We start from the raw sequence: 17,150 nt of genomic DNA on the forward strand, positions 1-17,150 counted from the left end.
GGGGAAATCTGCTGGAATCCGCGGATTTCATCAACAAGACTGTTTTCTTTTACTTAGCTCGCTATAATTCCCAACCACTCTTTCTCCCTCCCTGTCTTTTACCGTCAAACCGCAGCAGTGGCGATGTCGGAGTCTTACGGTAAGGCGGGTGTTTTGACGGGTCCCCACCTTTAACATCTTCCTTGAGCCAAAGATGGAGAAGAGGCAGGTGTTCCGATAAAGGTTTTTTTTTCCCTCACCGTAAACAGATAGCTGACAGGCTAACAGCCGGTGGAGGCTCCTGGCCTTAAACATGTCATGTCAGCCAAAGCAAATCCACAGAGGCGAAATGATTGAGTTCGTTGTGGGCGCACAGACAAAATGCATCGACTTTATACGATTGCAAATCCTCAGAGAGGGTTAGAGGAGAGGACGAGGAGTTGGCACCTGGCGATCATGGAGCTTCCCCGATTATCTTAGCTTTGCGTCCTGCAAACTGCCCATTGTAGAAAGAGGGAAGCTGACAGCTGTGAAGATGAAAACCTGGTGTGTGAGGGATTAGTCCTTTAACCTTTTATTAGGAGGATGGTCATGATTTCACTTTACAGCTCTTACATTGCCTTCTGTTGTCAGTGTTTATTTTACTGCAGGTGATTTATAGGTTTGGTTTTAGTTGGGTTTGCATTCTGTAACGATCATGGACAAACCTTTGTCTCCCTCTCTAAATATGTGTGTGTGTGTGTGTGTGTGTGTGTGCGTGTGTGTGTGTGTCCACGTCCACACCTGCCTCCTCAGATTTCCTCTTTAAATTCCTGGTCATTGGGAATGCTGGAACAGGCAAATCCTGTCTGCTGCACCAGTTCATAGAGAAGAGATGTAAGTTGCTTTGAACATAAGTACAGTGAAGCAGTTGTCTTGAAGTCCTGCAATCAGTACGTCATGCATTGTTAATCAAATACCTTAATGTCCTGTAATGATCCTCTTTATTAGCGTCCAATTTCAGTGAACAGAAAATGGAACATAAATTCACAAAACAGGAAGTAAATCTCTGCACAATGTCAGTAAAGCTCTTCAAATACTTGCATCCTTGTTAAGTAATAATTCACATTGCACTCTCAGGTATAAAATGAAAATCCATAAATGCATGAAAATTAGTGCCCTTTTAAAATGTAACTCAGGGACTATATACATTGTAGTTACTCATTAGAAAGGCCATGTTTTATCTTCTTTTTCCAGTTAAGGACGAATCCAACCACACGATTGGAGTGGAATTTGGCTCTAAGATCATCAGCGTGGTCAACAAAATGGTCAAACTGCAGATATGGGACACTGCAGGACAAGAACGGTTTAGGTAGCCAGCTACCTCTTCAGGTTTAATTCCCAGAAAGCTAATTTGTTTAGCTCTTTTTAAATTTATTTTATTAATTTTTATTTTGTCTAATTTTCTGTGCATCAGGTCTGTGACCAGAAGTTACTACAGAGGAGCAGCAGGAGCCTTACTTGTCTACGATATCACCAGGTAAAACAGCCAGTCAGGTTTCAGATTACAGCGTCATGTCCCTTGTTCTTTCTTTTTAGTCAGCTCCTGTCTCTTCTTGCTTCGTTTTTTTTTTCCCCCCCTCTCTTGTCTGCACGACAGTCGAGAGACATACAATGCTCTGACCACATGGTTGAGTGATGCCAGGATGCTGGCCAGTCAGAACATCGTCATCATCCTGTGTGGAAACAAGAAGGACCTGGATACTGACAGAGAAGTCACATTCTTGGAGGCTTCACGCTTTGCTCAGGAGAATGGTAGGATCAACAGTGTCATTGAGTGGGACTGACCATAATTGTATTTGTACCTTTTGTATTATATGAAGCTGATCATGAGGACTTGTATGACGATAACACTCTGTCCGTGACTGCCTGTCACACTGTCTGTGTGTGCGTTAGAACTGATGTTCCTGGAGACCAGCGCTCTAACAGGAGAGAACGTTGAAGAGGCTTTTGTCCAGTGTGCTCGGAAAATCCTCAACAAGATAGAGTCAGGTAGGGTTTCTGATCCTCGACCATTAACCTAACCCCAACTCTAAATCCCTCCCTTTCCCAACAGGCTGAACAAGGCAGACCCCAGACTCTGGAGTGTACCAGTTCTCACAGAAGAAACAAGGATATTTCCTTTCCATTTCCAACAACAGGCCTGTGTTGCCATATTGTGATAGAGCAAGTGCTATTCAGTGTAGACGACCGGTTAGATAGAGAGAGAAAAGCAGAGTGTGGTGGTATTTTCTCTCTCCTTACTGATTGTGTCCCGTGTTTTAGGAGAACTGGATCCAGAGAGGATGGGGTCAGGTATCCAGTATGGCGATGCAGCATTACGGCAGCTCCGCTCTCCTCGTCGTGCTCAGCCCCAGGGCACCCAGGAGTGTGGCTGTTAAGGGTGTGCAGTGTAACATGCACGGACAAGGTGAAAGAACCAGAGTGTACTGTGTGACTATTATAAGCTGTTGTTAAGAGTGTCGGGGGTGTCTTGACAGTCTGCTCATTGCCTTCAACCCCAATTTGTTTTTTACAATCTCAGTCTGAAGGGTGAAGGGTTTTAAGGCATTTCTAGGGCTCACCCACTTGGAAAGAACTTCTTATTAACTTCTGTTTAGCCACAATTACTGCTGATAATATTTTTCTATTTTTAAAGGTTGAAATTTATATCAACATCTGAAGAAAAACCCAAATGTTCTTGTCAGTTTGCTGGAGTAGTATAGGCATTTGAAGGTGTGTTTTATTTCTCTCTCTCTCTCTGTGTATTGGCATGTGTTCAGTGTGTTTCAGCCAGGTTTTTGAAGACAATCGGGGACTATGGGGGACCCAGAAAGCCCTGGGTTAAGGTTGTGGTGCTGGTGACTCCTCCCTGACCTTTGATCTTTGACCTTGAGAACACTCAGAACCTTTGTTGTCATGGCTGCAACTGCGGAGAGACACACCACCCCCTCCCAGACCTCTAAACCATCGCCAAGATGATGAGAGAGCACCCATCTCCAACAACCTGCTCCACCATTGGACCAAACCCTCCCCATCCCTCCGATCAGGACATGACATGTAACTTCTCTTTGCCTCCTCCCTGTTTACCGATCTGCCCTCACACCTGCTTACCATATTGTTGTCTTTACACTCCATCTGATTTTCGCTATCTAAGGAATAGTCTACATTCAAAAAGAAACAACAACAGGGTGTTCGATTAAGCCAATGAGACAATGGTGACGTCCGATGAACGTTTGAGCTCAGTCAGCATCTGGCTCAAATTTCCTACTTAAAACAGAAATCAAACATTGACTTTCTCATCTAACTCTTTACAACAGCACACATTTGCCAAGTTGTTGACCTCCTTCTTTAACCAATTAACTATTTTAAACCCTTCCCTGCCACATCACACTTTCTCCATCCACTTGCCCTGATCGTCCTGATTGTTTTAATCACATCACTTACAGTCTGATTACTCTTTTGCACACCCTGTAATATTTACTTCACTCCCTCCTTATGTACCCTCTCCTCTATTCAAGTGCCCCTTCGCAATGCAGTGGCCAAATCACACCTCATCATTTTATGCCCTCTATCTGTCCCTTTCTAGAGTTTTTTACACCCCATCATTTTCTCTTTTCCTTCCTACATATCTGCCTGCCCATCTCTGTCTTTCTAAATCAACTCTCCTCCCTCCCCTGCAGCATCTCATACACTGTATAGTGTTTCTGTAAATAGAGATTGACGCATGTTTTCTCAAACAGAATATCAGAGTATTTCATGATGAAGAGATATTATATGTATATCAAAGTGGACATCATATACAGCATCAGGTTTACACGCTACTGTGTTACTATCATAACTAGCTGCAATACACAGGCAAGCAGTGCAAGTGGGCAGTGCTGTTTGCAGCATTTATGTTTATTTGTAAGTTGCAGAAGTTGATGTGGATTACACAGCGGACTAACCATTGTGCAGAAAACTGCTGTTTTATCTGTTTAAGCTCATAGATTTACAGGCAGAGGTGGCCTGAAACGTTCTGAGCAGACATTTATTTTAGTGCTTTCTTTTAATTCCCATTCAACATTCACCGCTAAATCAGTGTAACTCACACCTTTATCCAAAGGATTCCAGTTATGAATAATAACTGATCTGTTACAATAGATGTTGCCTGTTTACATGAATACATGACTGACTACTAACTGAATGCATTTAGCAATGGTATGATGTTCCTGATGTGTGCTCGATTTTTATTTCCAAAAATATTTTTGTCTCTTGTTTTAAACTCAAAATGAAAAAGCTCAGCACCATAAAGCTCTTGACGAAAACAAAAATCTGAAGATTTCTGTGCATTACAAAACGTCATTTATGATTATGGTTTTCTTTTAGCACCCTCCTCCCAAACTGATGATGCATTACACTTTAAAATGAAGTACAGGTCAAACTGTAGAAATATTTCCGGTAGAACCATCGCACGTGCTCAGTGTGCTTTTGGTTACTGTCTCGTGTTTGTTATCAAATCTTATGTTTATATTTATGTCTGTTTTATTTTTGTCATTACGATTTTTAATTTATTATGTATGATAAAAACATATGTTTTTAAAAATGAAATGACTATGAATAAAGCAGTTTCTTTGAAAATCAGATTTTAGATTTGATAAAGGCAGACAAGTGAAAAAGTCATTTATTGAAACAGCTTTTAACCTCAACAATTGTTTTCTCTCATTTTAAATATGTACATACAGTTTGTTAAAAGCCTAACACCCTATGTGAAAAGAGGAATGTAGCTTTAAAGTAATACAGTCGTGACATCCTGGATTGATTATATTTCATAAGTTACTGATGATGAAGAAGCTCAGAGTAGTGAGGACTAGTCAGAGAAATGCGTTCCAAACTGCTGAAGCACCTGGGATGAGGAGGCAAAACCTCTTAGACAAACTTAAGGCCTACATCCATTTGCATTCAACTCAATTGTTGGCCGAATATGAAGAAGCTCATGTAGCTGTTCTTCTGTTCCTTTGTCACTTGAGTTCAAAGTTTGAGAAAACTTGAATACTTCCCATTGCCCCTGATTAAATATCCTACAGTGGGATGATCATGTCCTATGACACTATCCTACTGGAACGTTTCTTAAACATCACCAAAATAAGCTAGAAAAATATGTATTGTATATTCTCATCAAAACTAAACGCTCCTTCACAGAATAAACAGGACCTCAGCTATAAGGTTTAGACCCATAAGATACTAAATACTTCTCTTTTCTGAGATTATCACATCTAAAAAACACACCGGCTCAAATGCAGTAATATAAGGTATAATATTGCACAAAATATTACATCAATTGGCTTAACTTTACCTCTGTACCACTTAAAAACATTGAAAAGCCAAATCTTTACAAAGCAAAGCAAATAATGTGATACTGAGCTCAGAGTTACACCAACATTACGAGATTTTCTAAAAGGTTAAAACCCTGAATGAGACACAGGGCTCCGACACCATCATCTGCTTTACTTACCACAATATTCAAATCAATAACATCAGTAACTATGTTAGAGTGGGAAAAGTCCTTTTTTCAAGTCTTTATGGCACAGAGCTGATTTTATCATGATTGCTGTACATGGGCTCTGGTGTGATAAAAGACCCTAACGATTATTTAAATGATTAAAATGATTTAAGATGATTTATAGTTCTTAGGTACAAAAAACATTGTCTGATGTTCATGACATGGACTAAAACATCCAGACAAATATAAAGAGATACAGAAAATTAATTCCAAGAGAATTACAATTCCAAAAAAAGCTATTTAGAAACATGTTTTCTACACTAATTATCAAAGTGCTGTCTGATTTGGTCGCAGTTGGTCAATATACAGGTGCATCTGACCAAATATGAAGGCAATATCAAGTCTTTTTTTGTTTCAACTTTGATGATAACAGCCTATCACTTATGAAAATCAGAATCTGAAGTCTAAAAATAAGGTATTTATTTAATCAATCAAAAATACGAATTAATGATACAGAAATGTTAAAGTTTGGAAAAATGTGTTCATTATTTTCTGAAAAAATGAACTTTTCTGTAACTTTATAACTTGTTGAGATGCAACTACTGCATCATCCAGCAACAACAAATGACTGATACATGTCAAAGTACGTCTACTATTTTTAAAACAGCAAAAGCAGAACTAATTAGAGGTAATTCACACTTTGGCTTTATCTATCTTTGTTTGATTATGCTTCAAACAAGCATAAATAGATGTACATGTAAAAAAGAATGAATGTTTCCATAATACTGGACACACTATTAAAGGGTCCTCCCAATGGCCTTTTGGGTCACATCTATCTATTTTCAGACTGTTGATAAGCAGATTAACACGAAAGACAAACAACATTTGTCATGAAACTATTTGAACTGAATAAACACAAGTGTCAAAAAGCCCATGAAGTAAAACAACCGTGACATCACAAAACTGTGATCTTACAGAGAGCAACTGTCAGTACTGTGATTTAGTCAAAGAAGACCTATCAATGTTACATAAACCGTAAATTAGCTGATAACACTGGGTGATCTAAAATTTAAAACCTGTGAAAATATTTACAACTGTTTGTTAACCAACTTAGTACTAAGAAAACCGAAAGCTGCATAAATTTCATTAACCATTGTTGCTCTGCTTAGAATATTTTGGAATGCAAATTATCTGCTTGTGTGTGTTTGGCATTGTTCATGTGTCTATACAATGTGGGATTTCCTGTACATCCCTGATGCTCAAAGTGTCATTATCAGTTTTAAGAACTCTATTCACAGAATCTATTCATACCTGCTCTCGTGACATGTAAATAAATATGCACATTTTATACATGTCAAGTTCAATTGTTAAACATTGACTTGTTTTTAATTATTTAATAGTTTCTTTCTCCTCTACCACATAAAAAACGTCTTTAACAAACATGATATTACAGCCTTCGTATGACTCAATCAACCCCATTAGTCCAACATTAATGTAAATTTAAACTTCAAGTGGTAGGCAATAATGGCTTTTTCTTTTCTTTTTTGTCATTCTTAAATTGTTCTGCTGAGTGCATGTGTGTGTATGTTCTAACGAGAGCGAGCAGAAAAGCAGCGCATGTACTCAGTTAGCCATGGGTTGAACTCAGGTTGAATTAGCTTCCTCGCCTTGTCTACATCAGCAGACTTGGCTCTCCGGCGCTCAGATCTCTGGGTCTGGATCTGACGCTCTACCTGCCGTCTGGTCTTAGCACGTATAGCCGACTCATGGATCTACAAAGAAAACAAGCATGAACTTCAACTCCCATTATCAATCAAGCATAGCATTTCCCATCGAGAGACAGAGACAGAGAAAAATTACCTCATTTGTTGAAGCTGCAGGACGTACGTTGTGTGTCTTTCTGCCAGCAATGTCTGCATCTTTCTCCCCTGAACCGTACAGAGCAAAAGGATGCCTGTCCATCTTACTTTCCTCCCCGGGCTGTCGTGATGGTGCAGGCCTGACTCGTTGGGAGCCAGTTTGTTTTGAGGATTTGGAAGGTTTACTGTGCTTTGGCTGGTGTCCTCCAGAGTCTCGCTCTACAAATAGAAAAAATACATTAAAATGTGCCAAAATACCAGGAACAGCAATATGAGCAGAGTGGAAATCATTGAGGCTGTATGTTTTCGCTCTAATACTTAAATATACAAAAATACAGTATAAGGGTAAAATGCAGCAAAAAATATCTACAAGCAATTGAAGAGTGCTGAAGCTGAGATTAATCTTTATGGCGGGCTATCACTCCATTCTTATCACAGCGATGACATGTTGTGCTGTACTTGTAGTGCAATATTTTTGAATTCACAATTCTGATATCAATAAATAATGATAAGCTTTACTGTAGTTGGATATGAATCCAAGATGTATATATATGGCGCAATATTCCTTTGCTCACTGAATGAATAAAGTTATCTGTTTGCTTCTGCCCTCCAAAAGGGGGAGCACAAGCTCTACCGTCAGTGTTTACACCCTATTGTTTATCACAGACTTATTTACATTTACTAATTTGGTAGACACTTTTATTCAAAGCAATTTTTATGTGATGGGCATTAGGACAGCTTCGGTGTAGTGAAATAATTTGGTTTAAGCATTTAGTACGACATCTGGGAAAGATGTGTGTGAGACCATGTCAGAAAGTGCAACAACAACAACACTGTAGCAGTGTATGTGGCAGAGAGTTTATGGCTCAGGAGGAGGTGATCTCAGAAGAGCTTCTTGAAGACATCCCATTTATTTTGATATCCCTGCTACCTGGTTACAGGCCATATCTTGTTGCCGCTGGAATGTTCCTTTGACTTCATTATTAGCTGCCTGTGTATGGGTGGATGTATGGACTGGCAAAGCTACAAATGAATTTCCCCTGGACATAAATAAAGTTGGCTGAACCTGAATCACTTCTACTCCCTTTACCTCGGTCACCTGATAGCTGTTTGCTGCCTCTGCTGCTGTCTCTCGGCCTCTCTCTCGCCTCCTCTGCTGCTGCTCTTATTTCTCTGGCACCATTAAGTTGTAATCCTAAGGAGTGAGTGACATATTGTAGAAAAGCATGCTCAGATCCCATTATGGTGTATGAATTTTTTTTTTTTCTGTCTCAATCAGGTCTACATCTTGTGTTTACCTGCAGACCGTCCAGCAGATCCATCCTCCTGGTTGTCATCCCCTTCCAGGGGAAGCCTCGGTACGGGCCCTGAGGTCCCGGGGTGTTGCTCCTGTCTGCCAGACCTTGACCCCTCACACTCCTCCAGCTCGGTCTCCGTCCTGACCCCTGTCCTGACCCCCGTCCTGACCCCCGTGGGCTCAGACAGGTCCTGGCGATCGTTGGGAGGAGGGGGACTCCTTCCTCCGGACTCTGAGTCACTGTCTGAGCCCCCCCAGAACCAGGGGTTGTGTGTGTGCTCCAGCAGCCTCCGGGCCAGCCTGTACTTCAGCATCTCCTCATAGCACTTTGTGTAGGTCTCCCATTTGGGGTCTTTGAATTTCTTCATGTACTCCGAGCGGATTTTCTTGGTCACCATCTTTTCCCTTTAGAAACTATTGGAACTACAATCCAACCAAAGAGGGCCACGCTTAAAACAACAACAACAACAACAACAAAATACAATAAGACAAGACTACTGTAAATATTATGATAAAGTAGTATATCTACTGCAAGGCTTTTGTTTCGCAGGTTTGAACAAACTCATGCACTAGCTGCAGAAATACGCACCTCTTACAGTTTGGCTTTCATTGACAGACATTTAAACCAAAATGTGGAAGTGGTTAAAACCAATGGCAGCTCTTTCCCGGCGTAACGAACCCGCCTACTTCCTCTTCTACCGGCGTTAGTTTCCCTCTATGGGCTGGTAATAACGATTTAGCACTAGTGTTGCTAAAAATAATAAGAACAATTTTGTAAATCGCAAATTTAATTGCGTTTTACATTTTAAAAATGGCGTCGGGCGTAAACTTGATCAACCGTTAGAAGGCGAAGGGCAGAAACTTCTTGAAAGCGGTGACGTAGACCATCCTCTCCTCTGATTGGGCGATCTTAACGCTTGTGGAGACCTCCAAATTAAAAGTCTGCCAATCCCTGCATGAAAACAGGCATTAAAAGACCACAGGCTTTATAACCTGCTCTCCGAAAAATTATTTAAAATAACGTATATTTAATAATTGTTGGGGTTTTTTTTTAAGAATTGCATATAGGTTGTTGCACCGCAGTTGAGCTGCACGGTATTTGTTTATCTACTCCCTCCTCATGACAAATGTGTTATTTATAGATGTCTGTAAATCATATTGTAATGTGGACTGTCGATTATCGTTCGTCTGTCAGCGCCCGCATTATTATTGCTCAGTCAATTCAAAACCTCACTGACAATCCGGGACAATCCATCATTTCGCGGCTCGACAGCAGAAAATTCAGAGCTGCCAGCGTCTAAATTTGTGTACAGTAAATATACTCACACCGGAGTTGGATTTCACGGAAGCGGAGCGGAACAGATGGCGCTTACGTCATCACTGTAATCACACAGGCAGCGTCTGGGCGGAGCTCCGCCCACCGGAGGACATTTGATTTTTTTTTTTTTTTAAAGCCAAACACACCCTGCAACAGGTGGCCCGGGCGGGGATGACGGGAATGCGGTCAGATCCACCATTTGCCGATAATGGTTTCTTTTGGGTGGCAAAAGAGCTTAAAAAAAAATGAATTTAATTTGTAATTGTGTTTAGATATAATGCGCAGACTTCGGCCAGATAAATAAAAAAAGACCTATATTGATCAGGTAATCTGACCAGTGTTTTCATTGGCTCCACAGGTAAGGCCTGTGTATTGATTTAAAGTCGATCAGGGTCTTAGAGGACACTGATCGATTATTGACACAGCTCACTCCTTTGTGCTTTTGGCCCGGACCTTTAACCCTCACCCAGATAAACCGCTGAGCCTATAAGCATATAAGGCAGGGCTGCGGGTATGGTTTTGTCTAAAGATGGTCTGCAGGACGGGGCAGGCAGCTCAGCGGGCTCCAGGGCCGGGTGTCAGGTGTCCCAGGCCGCTGATCCGCTCGGTCTAAAGCAGAGCTGTTGCTGCTGCCTTGGCACATTCCTGGCAAGTCATATTCCGACTGCTGGAGTTTAAAGGCGGCGTTTTTCGTTCCTGTCACCCGAGAGCCCCCAATCAGCAAGGACCGGTGCGACACCCTGTGGCCCTCACTCCAAATCCAGGAGGCAGAGTCCACACACCCTGTCGACCTCCACGAATCCCCAGCCCCACCACCTTAGTGGGTTTGTGTTGTCCTCCAGAAGGAGTGTTTATTAAGTCTATTATCTTTTCCCAGGTTTTGGTTCATTATTTGGCTACTATGCTATGATATCTTCCCAGGTCTTGTTGTTGTTCAAATATTACATTTAAAAATGAATTTGAGTTTTTGAGTTTTTGTTTCTACCCTTTCTCTAATAGAAAAACAAGGCCAGGATCATAAATACCAAATAATGGACTTTAATAAATTATCAATATGTATATACACTTACATTCACATGTGTTGGGCAACATGTTGTTGTTATTTTTTTTATTAAAGTTTTTTGGTGGATGCATGGTTCAGTGGTGGTTTTTCACAGCCTTTCTCCGTGCAACACAGACAACAAACAGCTACAAAATATGCACATTTTATGAGGATAGAAAATGCATATGAATGTCAACAGCGCAGACAGACAGTCCATTGACAGCAGAGTGTTGCTGTGCCGCAGAGGTTGATCCTCCTTCTCGATTGATCTCCAGATAGCTGGTGGTAAAAGTGATGGAGATGATGGAGAAGCTGGAGAAGAAGATGGAGGATTTAGAAGCACTTCCTGTGGACAATGCTGGGGCCAGCCTCGTCGTACTCCTGCTTGGAGATCCACATCTGCTGGAAGGTGGACAGGGAAGCCAGGATGGAGCCACCGATCCAGACGGAGTACTTCCTCTCGGGGGGAGCAATGATCTGGAGGAGGAAGGAGTGAATTAGTAAGGTTTGTGGCTGAAATTGTACCTCAGATTCGTGTGAGTTTTCCCTCGGTTTTATGTTTTGTTTCAGTATCTCAGTAAGCTTTAAGTACCTTGATCTTCATGGTGCTGGGGGCCAGAGCAGTGATCTCCTTCTGCATACGGTCAGCAATACCAGGGTACATGGTGGTACCACCGGAGAGCACATTGTTGGCGTACAGATCCTTACGGATGTCAATGTCGCACTTCATGATGCTGTTGTAGGCGGTCTCGTGAATGCCAGCAGACTCCATACCTGGTCAGGTGGGAGAGACAAGTGTCAGGAGAGCGGTCGGTTTTGGTACAAGACTCCAAAATGTTCATATGTCGGTAACTTGGAGAGAAATGAATTATCATCTTAAGTACCGATGAAGGAAGGCTGGAAGAGGGTCTCGGGGCAACGGAACCTCTCGTTTCCGATGGTGATGACCTGACCGTCGGGCAGCTCGTAGCTCTTCTCCAGGGAGGAGGAGGAGGCAGCGGTGGCCATCTCGTTCTCGAAGTCCAGGGCAACATAGCACAGCTTCTCCTTGATGTCGCGCACGATCTCACGCTCGGCTGTGGGGGGACAAGTTAGTGAGTTATTCTCCAGAGTGCCGAAGAGCCACGCAGACCGCAGCCACTTTGTGCGTAATGACAAACAAATTTAAGGGGTTGAAATACGACAGCTACTCTGTTAGAGATCTGTCTGCCGAAAAATTACTGGCTCACTTTCCTTAAATACACAACTGCATCCCACTGTCAGTGATTGTTAAACACTGCCGGTCACAACCCGCACACAGGCAGTTAAAGCCACACTATTACAGCGATTTACACAAATTTGTCTTCGCTGCCTTTAAGCGAATGCCACTTTCAGTTCAACTATTGTAACAAAATAAATGTTTCAGTTTATTTAGTCGAATAATGTGCATCTAAAATGATCTTAAAGAATATGTTCAGTTTTTGGTGCAGCTTAAGGTCCTCACCGGTGGTCACGAAGGAGTAGCCACGCTCAGTCAGGATCTTCATCAGGTAGTCGGTCAGATCGCGACCAGCCAGGTCCAGACGCATGATGGCGTGGGGCAGGGCGTAACCCTCATAGACTGGGACGTTGTGGGTCACACCATCACCAGCATCCAGCACAATACCTGAGGAGAGGTGAGGAGAGCGTTCACTTAAGTGTGACAGGCGACAATTGGTCATGAAAAAATCTTGTGTGCGTGCAAAACTACGATTAAAGTACGTTTTTGAAGAAGAATTCACAGATATGCACTGATGTGTGTAATTTAAGGGCCGTGATGTATAATATATAAGCCTAGACTGTCCCAGAATAGCTGGTCAACTGTGCGTAAAGGTCGTGCGTAAAATTGCTTCAGTGCCAAAATGACCCGTTAGAAGCCAGATAACAGTAGATGTTAACAGTATGTGTTTGTATTGTAACATGATGTTATCAGTTACATTTGTCGATGACAGCTTACTCCATAATAAAGAAGTCTCTGAGTCGTGTCTGTTCAGGGAGTCTTACCGGTGGTACGGCCGGAGGCGTACAGGGACAGCACAGCCTGGATGGCCACATACATGGCGGGGACGTTGAAGGTCTCAAACATGATCTGGGTCATCTTCTCCCTGTTGGCCTTGGGGTTCAGGGGGGCCTCAGTGAGCAGGGTGGGGTGCTCCTCGGGGGCCACTCTCAGCTCGTTGTAGAAGGTGTGGTGCCAGATCTTCTCCATGTCGTCCCAGTTGGTGATGATGCCGTGCTCAATGGGGTACTTCAGAGTCAGGATACCTCTCTTGCTCTGGGCCTCGTCGCCGACGTAGGAGTCCTTCTGACCCATACCGACCATGACACCCTGAAGGGGGGAGAGAGGGAAAGATAATGGAAAGGTTAGCCGGGGGTGAAGAATAATCCATGGAGAAGTATGACCTTCTTCTGGACAGATTAAAGACTTTGGACAGGCATGGTGATCATTGCGTAAATGCGCCAAATAACAGCGTGGGTCACAGAGACTGACAGAGAGCAATTGTGTATCTGTCAATAGACCTGTGACTAATTTAGTCTCCAAGAACCAAAGGCCACATTGCTGGAGGTGAAATGAGCCAAATTTACACGGCCCAGGATTCATTATTCCATTCCTGTCATCACCTGTTCCACAAACTACATCCTAAAATAATGACATTTGAGCTAAACGTTTTAATCACTCCAGCAGGATGGGTCTGCCTGAACGATCATTCAATTCACTGTTTTGGAATCACACCTGATTTTCCTATTTTTGATCATAATGATGATGGGTTTAGGTGTCCTGATTAAAGAATCCTAATCGTCAATTTGTTTTCAGTTTTTTTTTTTTGTTTGTTTGTTTTGTTTTTGGTTTTCTAGTTTGGCCCTTCAGAGGCTTTTCTTAGTTGTTCACCTGGTGACGGGGGCGGCCGACGATGGAGGGGAACACGGCCCTGGGGGCATCGTCTCCGGCGAAGCCAGCCTTCACCAGGCCGGAGCCGTTGTCGCACACAAGGGCGGTAGTCTCATCGTCGTCACACATGTTGGCTTCTGTGAGAGGAAAGAAGGAAGTCCATGAAATCAAACCCACAAGAGAGACCTACTAAATGTGAAAGTTGTTTCCTGTAAGCTCAGACCAGGTGCGACGGACTAAAACTCATTTTTAAAATTTCCTGGAGCATGGACCCGATCAGGCTGGCACTGAGTCTATCCATGGCACACTCACAACGCGCAACATTGACATACAAACCCCTGTCAACCTATGAAATCACATTAAAATAGCACGGAAAGGAGCTACACTTTCCCCCCAAAGAGCAAATCTTCACTAAAGCCAATCATTATTCACATTTTAATAATTGTATTCTAAGTTATTCTAAATTTTAAATGCTATCCAAATTCTAGTCAAAATCCAGATCTAAGGTGCGTCAAATTTCAGATCACCATCTTCTTCAGGTGAACTGTTCTAATTTTCTAACTGGCCTGAGGGCGCATCGCAGCTTCAGCATCTTTCCAGGATTCAGCGTTGGAAATATTAAGGTGTTGAACCAGATCGGTCTATCGGTTCTGTCTTCTTCATCTGTCTATCCTCAAGTTCTCCTGATAGTTCAGGTAAGTCTCCTGTCCCTCACACTGTCTGACCGACGCCCCCTCTATCAGTCCGGCTATCAACACTGGCCCCATCTGCCTGATGCCCCCCCTAAAGTCTAGCCTGTCCCAAAGGAGAAGCCATGCTCCCTCCAGTGGTATCTGGTCCTGGAGCTCCTGCTCCGGCAGATGTTCTGTTGGGAGTCTAGTCTGCGGACCCGGTGTGGCTCAGAGGCTTCAGGAGTCTTACCTTAAGAGAGTGTCTGCGGCTCGGAGAGAATGACCCAACCAGTGCTGCTGCTGAACCAGCTACGGTCCTCTGTGCCGTCCGTCCAGCTTATATACCCGACCTCCACCATTCACAAACCTCAGCACTGGCCCCCATCCCGGCCCTCTGCCATATTAGGATGCTGACAGGCCGAGTAGTGTGGGGGGGGTGGGGGGGTATCAGGGAGGCGCGCCGCGCAGAGGGAGGTCCGGGTGTCCATCAGATCCATCAGATCCATCAGACTTTGGGGGGGGTGGTGGCGTGGGTCAATGGTGACGCTGCGCGCACCCGACGGGGAGAGAGCGCGCGCCATATATGGCACTGTCTCTTTGACCTCCCATCGAGCCTCGCGGTCCCACCTCGAGGGCCGTATAAGGAGCGCGCGGGCCACAGGGGGGGGTTCCTAAGGGGAGACGCCAGTTGCTACCAAGCAGGGTTATAGATTTGCTGTACTAGGCCTCATCCAGCCTTAAAATGGGAAAATGCTGCCCTCATCTGAACAGATTTAGGCCACAGTGAGAGCCAGGACCGCCAACTACTGAGTGACAGCCCCCGCTGCTGCCACGAACCGTGGAGCCAATTAAAAGTTCAATTCTGGTGATAGTGGTTCATACAGGACAGCACAGAATAATCTGAAAGGGAACAGTCAGGTAAATATGGGCCTGCATTATTCCAGTCATAATATTTCACTAGCAGTTGCAGTTAATTTAATTAAACGGTGTAGTCCAATTGACACCCCCCCACTCCACTTCTTAAAAAAAGCTGTATCAACCCCCACATGAAGTCATGATAATAATAATCAGTCCACATGTTGTGATTTCAAGCACTAAACTTCTCAGTGAATGTGCAGATTATACTTTTATGCAAAGAGATTCACAGTGTCACTTATGTAGATATTTTCATTTTTATAAATATATTTACAATCAGTTGAATTGAAACTTTCACTGCTCAGACCAAATGATCTGACATTCACACAGATCTGCCTAAGCTGTATTGAATAAATAAGGAAAGAACCACAGAAACAGCTGAAACCCTATCTGCAGGGGCTACACTGCACTGTCACTAGAGCAGTTGGATTAATTATAACTCAAATGGAGGCGGGGGCTGCTGCATGTGTGCATGTGTGTGCATGTGGGGGTGATAAATGGAGGAAGAAGTACAGTGCATTTACATGTATAGAAATTAGTTCCTCTGCATTTGGTTAAGAGATAAACAATCTTCTTCCAAAAAATTATAAGCAAGTTACGAAATACAAATTATTTGCTGCCAAAAACACTGACCATTACATTCTGTCATCATGACCTAAAGCTGGATTCACATACATACAGCAACAAGACTGATTCTCATTTATAGCAGAAAAACAAAGTGTCCGTTTGGATATCAAGTGGGTGAATGTGACCTTAACTGCTTTCCATAATTCGTGAAAACTGAGCTTTGGGATATAAAATTAAAAACTTGTGTCACTATCCTTCTGTCATGCACTGAAGATTGAAGTGTTTTGTTAAAATTGATTGTTTTCGTAGGTTTTCAACTCTCTTCCTCACTTGAAGAACAACTTTAACAATGTGTCATTGAAATCCTCATGCTAGGATCCTGCGAACTTGATTAATATATCTAGAAAGTTTGAAGAGTGAGGGTAATAAATTTTAGAAGTCTTAGGGGCAGACTGAAATTTGTGAGAGTGCGCATGAAGGTGTGTGTGTGTGTTTGTGTGTTGTGGGAGGGGGCCAATGGAGGGGCTGCAGAGCGAGGTTGAGCTACTTTTATGCACTTGTTGTGAGCGATCCTGGATCTGAGGGCTGGTGAAACGCCTAAAATGTAAGGGGGCTGGCAGTTGTTGGGGACTGAAAAAAGGAGGGTGGGCAAAGACGGGAGGTCAGGGGGGCCAAGGGGGGGGGGGGCTACGAGGGTCTCCTCGAGGGCCTACTCTAAGAAAGGGGAGGAGAAAGAGAGAGGTGAAAGGGCGTGTGTAGCAGGTGGTAGAAAATATGACTTTAGTTTGTCAGGTGATTTTCGACCGAACCAGCCAGAGGAGAGTCACAGACTGTGGACTTTTTTATGCAGTAAATGTAGAGTTTGAGCGGTGGACATGTAGTGATCAATTTAACAAAAACAATGTTTTTGTTTTTTTTTTCCTTAGAGAAGACTCAGGCATTGTTGCTTCCTACTTTGCTATCGGTTCAGTAAGATGTTTTTATTTCTCTTTAGCTGCCACTCTCGGACTTTCATGCCTCTTGTGGGTGCAGCACACAGGGCGAGAGTGTCAGGGAAAGTGTAAGAATAGCACAAGCTCCGGCATTCAATAGCT

The 17,150-nt window shown here is 43.1% G+C and overlaps 3 protein-coding genes across 6 annotated transcripts; 1 reads left to right on the top strand and 2 right to left on the bottom strand.

Annotated features, from left to right (window-relative positions):
- Nucleotide 1: 1 nt before the first annotated feature.
- On the top strand, nt 2-4,635 carry rab4a (RAB4a, member RAS oncogene family). The gene is made up of 8 exons (XM_029498338.1): nt 2-139; nt 775-855; nt 1,216-1,330; nt 1,436-1,498; nt 1,619-1,773; nt 1,915-2,010; nt 2,284-2,428; nt 2,781-4,635. The coding sequence occupies exons 1-7, from the start codon at nt 124-126 to the stop codon at nt 2,397-2,399; spliced, it is 642 nt and encodes a 213-aa protein (XP_029354198.1). The 5' UTR covers nt 2-123; the 3' UTR covers nt 2,400-2,428; nt 2,781-4,635.
- Nucleotides 4,636-4,647: 12 nt separating this feature from the next.
- Nucleotides 4,648-10,007, bottom strand: ccsapb (centriole, cilia and spindle-associated protein b). 4 transcript variants are annotated; one of them, XM_029498334.1, is made up of 6 exons: nt 9,474-9,645; nt 9,225-9,386; nt 8,637-9,058; nt 8,429-8,533; nt 7,340-7,557; nt 4,648-7,251 (listed from the first exon to the last, which is right to left on the bottom strand). In XM_029498334.1, the coding sequence occupies exons 3-6, from the start codon at nt 9,031-9,033 to the stop codon at nt 7,069-7,071; spliced, it is 903 nt and encodes a 300-aa protein (XP_029354194.1). In that variant the 5' UTR covers nt 9,034-9,058; nt 9,225-9,386; nt 9,474-9,645; the 3' UTR covers nt 4,648-7,068. The 4 variants fall into 4 exon arrangements, with proteins under 4 accessions (XP_029354194.1, XP_029354196.1, XP_029354197.1 ...); XM_029498336.1 differs by lacking the exons at nt 9,225-9,386; nt 9,474-9,645 and adding an exon at nt 9,962-10,007; XM_029498337.1 differs by having other exon boundaries at nt 8,438-8,533; nt 9,225-9,647.
- Nucleotides 10,008-11,030: 1,023 nt separating this feature from the next.
- acta1b (actin alpha 1, skeletal muscle b) lies at nt 11,031-14,958 on the bottom strand. Its single transcript, XM_029497651.1, has 7 exons — nt 14,825-14,958; nt 13,904-14,040; nt 13,018-13,342; nt 12,479-12,640; nt 11,880-12,071; nt 11,588-11,769; nt 11,031-11,472 (listed from the first exon to the last, which is right to left on the bottom strand). Exons 2-7 carry the CDS (start codon nt 14,030-14,032, stop codon nt 11,329-11,331), a joined length of 1,134 nt encoding a protein of 377 aa, XP_029353511.1. The 5' UTR covers nt 14,033-14,040; nt 14,825-14,958; the 3' UTR covers nt 11,031-11,328.
- Between the last annotated feature and the right edge of the window lie 2,192 nt (nt 14,959-17,150).

The sequence above is a fragment of the Echeneis naucrates genome, chromosome 3, assembly GCF_900963305.1.
Source record: "Echeneis naucrates chromosome 3, fEcheNa1.1, whole genome shotgun sequence".
NCBI lineage: Eukaryota > Metazoa > Chordata > Actinopteri > Carangiformes > Echeneidae > Echeneis > Echeneis naucrates.

Bases quoted from the DNA above. Each gene is read 5' to 3' on its own strand.
- ccsapb (XM_029498336.1), bottom strand. From the start codon at position 9,033: ATGGTGACCAAGAAAATCCGCTCGGAGTACATGAAGAAATTCAAAGAC. The intron at 8,534-8,636 runs GTAAACACAAGA...CTCACTCCTTAG, and splicing joins ATCTGCTGGACGGTCTGCAG to GATTACAACTTAATGGTGCC. The intron at 7,558-8,428 runs GTAAAGGGAGTA...TTCTATTTGTAG, and splicing joins ACAGCTATCAGGTGACCGAG to AGCGAGACTCTGGAGGACAC.
- acta1b (XM_029497651.1), bottom strand. From the start codon at position 14,032: ATGTGTGACGACGATGAGACTACCGCCCTTGTGTGCGACAACGGCTCC. The intron at 11,770-11,879 runs GTACTTAAGATG...CCACCTGACCAG, and splicing joins CTTCCAGCCTTCCTTCATCG to GTATGGAGTCTGCTGGCATT. The intron at 11,473-11,587 runs GTACTTAAAGCT...TTCCTCCTCCAG, and splicing joins CCAGCACCATGAAGATCAAG to ATCATTGCTCCCCCCGAGAG.
- rab4a (XM_029498338.1), top strand. The intron at 1,499-1,618 runs GTAAAACAGCCA...TCTGCACGACAG, and splicing joins CTTGTCTACGATATCACCAG to TCGAGAGACATACAATGCTC. The intron at 2,011-2,283 runs GTAGGGTTTCTG...CCCGTGTTTTAG, and splicing joins CCTCAACAAGATAGAGTCAG to GAGAACTGGATCCAGAGAGG.